General features: G+C 43.4%; 1 protein-coding gene across 1 annotated transcript in view; it reads right to left on the bottom strand.

Annotated features, from left to right (window-relative positions):
* Positions 1-394: 394 nt before the first annotated feature.
* LOC104280857 (lipoma-preferred partner homolog) overlaps positions 395-9508 on the bottom strand; it is a gene marked incomplete at its 3' end in the record, with an annotated part of 74160 nt that continues 65046 nt past the window's right edge. Inside the window, exon 5 of the mRNA XM_009878647.1 lies at positions 395-573. Coding sequence (XP_009876949.1) covers positions 395-573 — 179 coding nt within the window. The remainder of the gene's footprint in view (positions 574-9508) is intronic.

Genomic DNA, 9508 nt, shown 5'->3' with positions numbered 1-9508 from the left:
AAGGGAACCTACAGGAAGGCTGGGGAAGGACTTTTCACAAGACCATTCACTGATAGGACAAGGGGAAATGGGTTTAAGTTGAAGGAGAATAGATTCAGATTAGATCTTAGGAAGAAATTCTTCAGTATGAGGGTGGCAAGACTTTGGAACAAATTGCCCAGAGATGTTGTGGCTGCCCCCTCCCTGGAGGGGTTCAAGGCCAAGTTGGACGGAGCCTTGAGTAGCCTGATCTAATTGAGAGGCGTCCCTGCCCATGACAGGGAGGTTGGACTAGATGATCTCTAAGGTCCCTTCCAGCCTAGGCCATTCTATGATTCTATGACTGAAAAACGAGACGTTTTAGGGACAAAAGAGAGACAATTAGTAAATTCATTGACAGCAGCTTAGGCCATACCTATGGAAATCCTCGATGCAGTGGATGTTCCCACCAGCATCCACGGTGAAGGGGATCCCATCCAGGCTGCGGTGGCACATCACACAGGTGAAACAGTGGGGATGGTAGGCTTTCCCAGTGGCTCGGAGGATCCTTTCCATGATGGGCTTTGTACAGACACTGCACTGCTCCAGTGTGTTCTGCAAACAAAATGGACATAGTGGATGTGAGCACCATCTCAGCAAGACATTTACAAAGGTCAACTAGGTTGGAGGCTGCTGCTGGTCTACTTGGAAGCTTTAGGTTCTTTTCATTTTTTCTAGGTAAGTGCAGTACAGTCAACAAAGAGTATGATAACAGCACAGGGCCTGGGTCAAGCCTTTAGTACAGTGTGAGAACACAAAGCAGAGCCTTCTCTGAGCAGCTCTGATAAGTGATGACCCACCAGGTGGGTGTATCTGAGACATTGCAGCTTCTGTAGCCAAGAGCACGTGAAGGAGTTCTGCAGTCTGCACTCCTGGGGTTTTGCCTCTGGACTGCCTAGTCTGAATGACCTTTTGCAGCTGAGTTGACCAGAGACAACCTTCACAGTGTGCAGTGTAAAGATGAAGCACAAACTCCTGGAGCTACAGAGAGGCTCCCGAACTGCTCTGTCAATACAGCTCCCATAAAGGATCTTTATCTGCCTGGTAAGAAAATCTTGATCTTCCTCTCCCACCATGGAGACTACTGTTGAGTTTGGGGAGAAAACAAAGCACCATCTGCAACAAAAACATCACAAGGACAGGAGTCCAGGATGACTTAAACTGTTCATTTATCTCTGGCCCACAATGTTCAAGATAACTGCGAAATACCAGTTCTCAGGCCATGATCCTTGCTGCACAGGTTCTACATACCGGCCTGCTCCTGAAGTGCTGGAGCCAAAAACACCCCCAACCTTTCAAGTGGGGTCCATTGAATGATTCATCTCATTTCAGCTCTCGCTCACCCTTGAGTTAATTATAGAAACAGCAATATAATTTTGTTTCAGATGGCTGTGTGTGAGCCACACCAGGCCTTCTGACACCAGCTGTGCAACTTACCCTTTCAAACCCAGGGCCTTAAAGACAGATGCCACAAATGGAGGGTGCAACCCACATAGATGCAAACATTAAATCTGCAGCAACGATTTGGGTCATTTCACTGGACTTTAGGAAAGCAATTTAACCTACTACTCCTGTTGATACATCTGGAGCTATCAAATGTTATCAACCACGTCTAAATCTTGGATGAAGTAGAAAGTCTACGATTACAATATTGATTATGATAGAGAGAAATGAGAAGGGAGAAAAACAGAAAGATAAAAATCTAACGGGACAGAAATAAAAAAAAATCATGTTGACAAACACAGGAAGGCTAAAGTTCTTCTGCATCCTCATGTAACAAAATTCCCAGGGAAAGCAGTGCTTTAACTGACCACATTGTTATTGCTTCTTTGAGCCAATATTCTCAGGGGCAAGATCCAGCCCTTACATGTGCAGCCAAAATATATTGTGAGGAGATGAATCACCCAGGACCTCAGAGAGATTGCTTCTACACTTTCATATTTGCTATCTCTGGGCTGCAAATACGTAGAAACACACAGGTTCACATCAGAAGATCAAAAGGACCTTTTTTTTCATCCAACCCCTAGCCCATGGCAGGGGTTGTCAGCTAAACCTTGCATTTCTCTAAAATATTTTTTCCAACTAGAAATCTGAAACTTTCTCTTTTAGCCATGTGTGAGGAATAAGACTGATTTCTGCTTTGTTCATGTTAGCTGGTATTCCTCAAAAACCGAACCAAACATATTCTTTGGAAGCTTCACTACCTGGATGGGTTGAACTGTTACTGAATAGAGTTTGGATTTTTTGTTGCTAGCTATTAATTCATAGAATCGTGGAATAGTTTTTGGTAAGGTCTGTGTGAAAAGTCCTGAATTTCAACCCGTAAGAGAACTGCCTCACAGACTTGTAAACAGAGCACAGCCAGGCTAGCATTGGTTTCAGACTGGATTTTGCTTTATGCCTTGTAATAATGGGGAGGAAAGAATTATTGCTGGCCTTTCTGTTTGGTTGCTGTCGCCATCATCATCATTATAACAGTAGTTGGTATGCCAGAAAAAGCAAGGTCAATAATTTTCTCCTTAGAGAAATAACCTGGCAAATGTAATGCTTTGCTTCGCGTAAGCAGATCACAGCTCCTCAGTCAGCATCCATGCTGTTCTCTGTACTGCCAAGGGAGGAATGCAGCTTTACCTGCAGATCCTGACAGAAGACTGTGCCACTCGTAAGGCGTTTTGTACAACACCTTCTGAGTATGCACAGGTGTGCAGCATTTGCTGCATCAAGTCACTATTTGCTTCATTTCCAACCGCAGCCAACAACACAGGCCAAAGTACGAGAGCAGGGCAAACAAAACAGAGCAATTCTTTCGGATGTGCTTCCAGCCTCTGGTGATTTCTGGCTTAGGGGCTTCCTGAGGCAGAGCTTGGCTGCTCCATACTTAGCCTCAAGTGGATTTTCTCCCATGAACTTTCCTGATCATTTTCTGAATTCTGATAAACACTGAGCATCCACAACATGGCCGGGAGTTTTATGGTTTGCCAACACAATGGGAGCTGATCTGCTACGCAGCTCCCCTGGTCTGCTGCTGCAGCCAGCAACTCCAGACAGCAGCACTGAGCACAGCCTACCCGGTACCATGAGCAGAGCAGAAACCTACAGCTGTAATACACCCTGCAAAGGGATTTAACACCAAACAGCACAGCCTGGAAATGCTCTCACTATGGATCCGATACAACTCCCACTCTCATATTTCAGACACAGGGAGTTTAAGACCTCAAGGGATCATTGCAAACACCTTGTCTACCACCTCGTGTTAATGTTGACTTTGGTGGGAGTTTTGCAGTGACCAGGACAGCAAGTAATCATGCTGTTAGATTATGCCTTCAGAAAACACATGTCTTCTGTTCCCAAATCTCAGCTCAGTCACGCTGTTTGACATTCTCACAGCTAAGTAAGAGAAGTGTTTTAAATTAACCAACTTCTGATTAAGTCTTCTATACAACCTGAAAATCAGATCTGAGAAATTTATTCTTTTCATCCTTCCAAGTCTGTAGCAGTAAGGAAAAACAAAGTCATTAGTTTCAGACTGCAGCTCACTCCCTGTCTGGGATTATATTTGCTTAAGCCTCCTTCCTTGCTAGAACCCTGGCTCAGACTCTTCTCTTCAAGGTGTTACCAGAAAATGCCAAAGGGAAAGCTTCCTTGATTCACACCCATTGTACACCAGGTTGCTGTAAGGCAGGATTTGGCCTGTGGAGCTAACAGGGTTTCCTTTGATTCCCTAATCAGGTTATCCCACATGCCTAAGTGCTGCCCCAGCAGCTACCAACCTGCACAAAGGTATTTCTGCACATTATGGGAATAGCATCCCTGTAGGATTAGAAGTTTGGCTTCCTGATTTTGATCCCTTTCACAGTTTCTAACTCTCTAGCACCTCCTGGAGCTTTCAGACCTTCAGAAAGCCAAGCAAGATGAAGAAAAAAAACCTCCTAACAGTCCAGGTTTTCTTCTTTTCTCCCAAGCTGCCATTGCCAGCATTTTCTGTAATCAACAGGTAGAGCAGAGTGCATCAGATGAGCTACACAGAGAGCCAAAGCAAGGCATAGAGAAGAAAGATAAGAACTGTGTGGGAAACATCAGACCTAGGGCCTATGGTCAAATTCATGTCATAAGAATATAGATCACTAATCCAGAATAGTCCAAAGAGGAAGTTTGCCATCCTTCTCCTGTATTTTTCACTAAGAGGCAGGGAGTGGCCTTCTTCTTTACAGACACTTGTGTCTCCAAAACCAACTACTTTTTTGGGAATTTGAAAAGGATGGAGAAGGAGTCATCCATTTCTAAATGGAAGGTTGGCTCGCTGTTAAAGGTTGAGTCTGTGTCCAAGTCTCTTGAAGGTAGAGATACTTATCCATGGCAAAGAAAAATAATCTCACTCGGGGAGAATAATGCACCCTAATATAACCAGTAAGAAAAATAACCTCAAGCAAAGATACACTAAAACCCAGGCAAAGAGTGGAAATGACCAGCACATCAAGCTTCAGCTTGTAAGTAAAAACTAAGAGAATTAAATGTGGACAGCACAATCAGCAGCAAAGTGGGAAAAAGTTGCTCAGGAACAAGTATCTGACAGCAAGCCGTGGGGGGGGAATTTGAAGGCCTCCCTATAGCAATACCTGGCCCTTCCGAAACCACAGAAAGCCAAAAGGAGCTGCTCTGCAGATGTTAGGTTTAAACAAGGAACACAAAGTGAAAATCCAAACTGCCGAAACTTTTTTTGGAGTGAATGTGCAGAGGAGACGGTATCAACCACAGGACTCAAAAGTGACTGTTGTGCTAAAAACAGGCACACGGTCAACTCCTACAGTCGAACTGTAACTGAGTAAAGTGCGGTAAGTGAATTGCTTTAAATCTTGTGACTCCATCCTTGATTTCCTCAGACTACAAGGAGAGCAGAGCAGCAGACATTTTCCCCACTGTGGGATAATTTTTGAGGCTTGAAAATGTTTCCATACGTAAGTGAAGACAGAACACTTTAATCTCAAGAAGTCTGGTGAATTTATAAACCCCAAATTAGATCAGGTCAATTGAAACACTGCACTTCAAATAATTTCAAATGGTTTCATTTAGGTTTTGAGTCTGCAAATACATAGTTGGATTATAAATTAAATACAAAGCAGACATTGGTGGAGGGGTTAAATGTCAAGATGTAATTTCAACACTTTTAAAACCTTTTTATTTTGGCATTATTTCTAGAAAAGGAAAATCCAAGACGTGGTTTCTCCCATCAAAATCCCCAGCCATTCCCAATGCTATCTCCGCAGATGGCTAAATCTTGGCAAACACTACATTTAATTTGCTAATGGCCAGCATGAAATTCCTTCCTCCCTTTCTAAGGAGAGAATTTGAGCATGTGTTAGTTCATCTTTCTCACTTAGCTCAACCAGCAGGAGACATTACTAACAACGGGTGACTCTCCCCTTCCTGCTGCTCTCAGGGGGGTAGGTCCAGCAAGGGAGAACCCTGTGGAAGCACCTTGGCCGGTTCTCTTACGTTCGGGCCACAATGCCACAGCTGCACCAGTGTGTTGGGGCAAGAGATGTGACGCCCTGACAGCCCCAAATATCCTGGCAAAACCTCCTAACTTTGATACAGCGGTAAGCAGTAAGGGCACTCTTTTAGCTGGTATAGCTTGTTTTGTTGGGAGAGGGGAGGGAAGATACTGAAATAAATGATGTTGGCAATACTGCAACCTTACCAGCACAATGTGGGTCTCAGCTGGGCATAAAACTACCAGCTGCATAGTGTAGACTCAGGCCCTGGAGGTTGCTGTATTTAGTGGCTTTCAAATATTTCTGCCATTCGGCTCAGTTTTTAGTGGCTTTCCCAGCACAGTAGCAATACCACGGCTGGCATGCTTCCCCTCTGCTGGAATTCACTTTTCTTGTCAGGAAAACTGATTTCAGCTTTGTGTTTTTGGACTCAGACCAGCTGGAGGTGAATCTGGCAGAAAGTCCTCTCAGCATACAGGGTGAAGAAGTCCCTTCCCCTTGCCCTATAACTATTAGGGAAAGGTTAGATATATTTTATCACATGTTAGTAGCAAAGATGACAATAACATGCAAATTGAGTCCACAAATGTACAATAGCATAAAGTCCATGATGAAAATGGAACAGGGCTTGAGAAATGCTTCACAAATGATATGCAGATGTCAAAATACGCTCTACAGTGAGAGGAGGGAAAAGCTCCATTTGCTCCTTCTTAAGATAGCTGTCTTATCAAGCGAAGGCTAAGGGATGGCTTTGTCATGGTCTGAGCGTACCAAAGGCTGGAGAAGAAACCTAGAGAAGGCTGCTCAATCCTGCAGGCACACGAGCTGGCCATACTGCCTGAAGAACTGTATATATTTTTAATGGTTAATGTAATTAATATTTGGGACAGCACACGGAGGGACAGGGTGAATTCCCTGTTGCTCCGTGCTAGTTTAGATAAGATCCATGTCCATCTCTGCTGTCACCAAGTTGAGAGTGATGAAGGAACATCAGGGTTAAACGATCTGCTCTGCATTAGGCTCAATGTCCAACCACAATCACAACTGACTCCTTCCAGCTAAAAATCCACAAGAAGCCTGATGTTGGAAATTACTTAACTACTTTCTGGCACTCCAAGCTACTCATCTTCTGCACATTCCTTGCTCTGACAACGCAGAGATCTTTTTCAGCTTAAAAACAGCAGTGCTTATGAACGTAACTAATGAGGGATTCATTCTCTAAACTGGTGGGCTTGAAGATAAAATGTCTGGATTTTACTTCTGGCTTTTCTCCCAAGTAAGTGCCAGAGGTGAAGCACCCCCATGCTCTATGCCTCAGCTGGCCTGTGAAGAAAATGGCTGTAGAAGTAGCATATTCCAGTGAGAAACTGGATGCTGCTAGTTTGATAAACAATTAAAGTACTTTGTGTAACCAAATGGTTACTTGATGGAAATAAAGTATCTTTTAACAGCAAAACCTCTATTTTTCTTTTATCTGTAACCATTGCAGGCACCTCAAAAATCAACCAGGTCCGACTTCGGGAGGCAGCGTACCAGGGAATGGCATCTGAACTCTTACAGAGTCCTCCAACGTGGCTACAGTGATAGCTAAAGTATTTGAACAATGGAGAAATGCTTCTATCTAACAGATAACTTAAAAAAAAATGAGGAATTAAAAAGTCTACGCTTATGAAATTTTTCCACAACAACAGTCACATGCAATACTACAGTAAGCCAAGCAACTGAAAACATCCTTAGCAACTACTGTGTAAAAGCACATTGTTATATACCTTGGTAATCATCTCCTGTTCCATGAGTGATTTTCATTGAAGTATATCTGCATTTCTAAACCTACTCATATCTTCTGAGAAAAGAGGAGCTGCACATTTCCCACAAAACTGCAGCTGTTGGTAAGCACAGCTCATGCTTGCTCCATCACTGCCAACCACGCTACCCACCAGGTACAGTCCCCAGAATAACCACGTGCCTTTGCTCACACTACATCAGGACTGGTCCAGATCTACAGGTCCAGAAAACACCCAACCATAAGTTGCAGTGCTGGAGAGATGAGCATCTGTAAAGCACAGCAGCACCAGCAGAGCACAGGAGATGAGCTTGCCTCGGCAGGGAGAGATGATGTGATAAGACAGTTTCCATCTCTGATTTCTCCAATCCAAGGAGATCCCAAGCTCATGACCAGACCTTTGGCCCCCATTCCAAACTGTTGCATAATTCAACGCCTGGCGCAAGATGCTGATTTTTGAAGATTTCTAATTTGAAGGAAATCCCTCAAAATCCGTCTCAAAATGCCAGAGGTAAACAGTTTATTCAAGGCTTCTGCAGCTTAGGCAAACTGGCACAGAGCTACCGCCAAAATCCCCGGACCCTGTTGCACAACGGCAGCCGTGCCTCGGCAGATTAGTATTGCTTCATGTCACTGGACTCACTACGTAGAGATAAACCATCTGCTGGCTTTCCTGACTGCAGAAAGATGGGTTCAAGGATTTCTCAGGACTTCCCCTCCCACCCCACTGGAGTGAACCACGGTAGCTTTAAAAATTATGATATTCTATTAGCTTTTCTCCTGAGGGACAGGGGGGAAATACAGAACAGGTTTTGATAGCCTGCACTTTTCCCTGTTATTAAAACCCACACATCAGGTGAGAGCACCCAGAAACCATAATCATAACTCAGGGCTTTGCAGCTCAAAGTGCTCTGGGGAATAAAGCAAAGTTGATCCCTATGCTCAGGCTCTTCCAGTTTTTGTGCTATAGATGCAGCACTGCTATGTACCATGTTCTCACCAGGCAAACCCATCCTTCCTCAGAAGGGATGTGCCTGACCTTGTGTGCCACCCTGGGAGCTGTGCCTAAATGAAGACTGAAGGATCTCTCCTGTTGCGATTACTTTCTGCACAGGCAGTAGAATTACAGGCAGCTGGGAGATGTAGCAAACAGGGAGCAGATACACTCTGCTCCTTGTTTAGATACAATTGTGGACAACACAGAGATTTCAAGCTTAATTAGCAGCGACCAAGAAGTTGTTAGAGTGGCATTTCAAAACCACTTGCAGTTTAAACTGATCAGAACTTTGTGAAAACAAAACAAAACAGTGTGGCAAATTGTTAGGCTAAAATTCAAGTCAAACTCAACCTCATCAAAGGCATTACAAAGAAGTGACTATCAGCAAGAAGTGGGCTTTTTTCCCTTTTCTTTTGGTAGAGAATTTAATTTCATAGCCTTTAATAAACCTGATGCTCCAATCCAAGCTTGCCACTCTGGCAAAGAGCTTAACCAAAATAACACTGGAATTCATAGCTGGCAGACCAAAGAGACCATAAATTGGTCAAATCTGGGCAGAATACAAGAAAAAAGTAATCCAAAACTTCATTCAATCTTCCTGTTTTAGAATTTTGATGTAACTGACCATTGACATGGAAATGTTATCTTGACCTTAGCTGCTAAAGCTGACTTGCGGAGGAAAAAATTACTGACTCTGTGACATCTCGGTGGTTATTTATAGTTCCCCTCACCCTCCTCTTTCTTGGTATTTTTACATTAGAAATGAATTCTCGCCTGCCATGGTTTTCCTGAAGGACTGTCTGAGCAGTGCAAGAATTCGTGACAGAAACCATCAAGAAAATGGAATCTTGTTGATTAAATGGAAATTAAATTTTAGTTGGGAACTCTCTCAGTAACCTAGCAAACTAGTATCCAGCAAAGCTGAGCTTTTTTTTTTTTGATTACAGATTGAATATCATCAGCCTTTTAACTACAACCTGTTTAAAGCTGGCATTTTATGCTTCCTGCGCTCTCCAAGGGATTTCCTGGAGAAACCAAGGGAAAAGGCAGGGCTACTACCTGAGAGTCTGGGTACTTCTAAAGTTTGCACAAAAAAGCCAAACCAAACCAAACAACAAAAAAAAAGACAAAAGAAAAAAATGGTATAATCCTGCCACTTTACTGCTTGAGAATAAATAAAATCCTGATCTCTCCAAGCCACAAGGAAAAAGGCACACA

The sequence above is a fragment of the Apaloderma vittatum genome, unplaced genomic scaffold, assembly GCF_000703405.1.
Source record: "Apaloderma vittatum isolate BGI_N311 unplaced genomic scaffold, ASM70340v1 scaffold20561, whole genome shotgun sequence".
Classification (NCBI taxonomy): Eukaryota; Metazoa; Chordata; class Aves; order Trogoniformes; family Trogonidae; genus Apaloderma; species Apaloderma vittatum.
The sequence above is the reverse complement of the archived record's forward strand: the minus strand, read 5'-3'. Positions and strand labels throughout refer to the sequence as shown.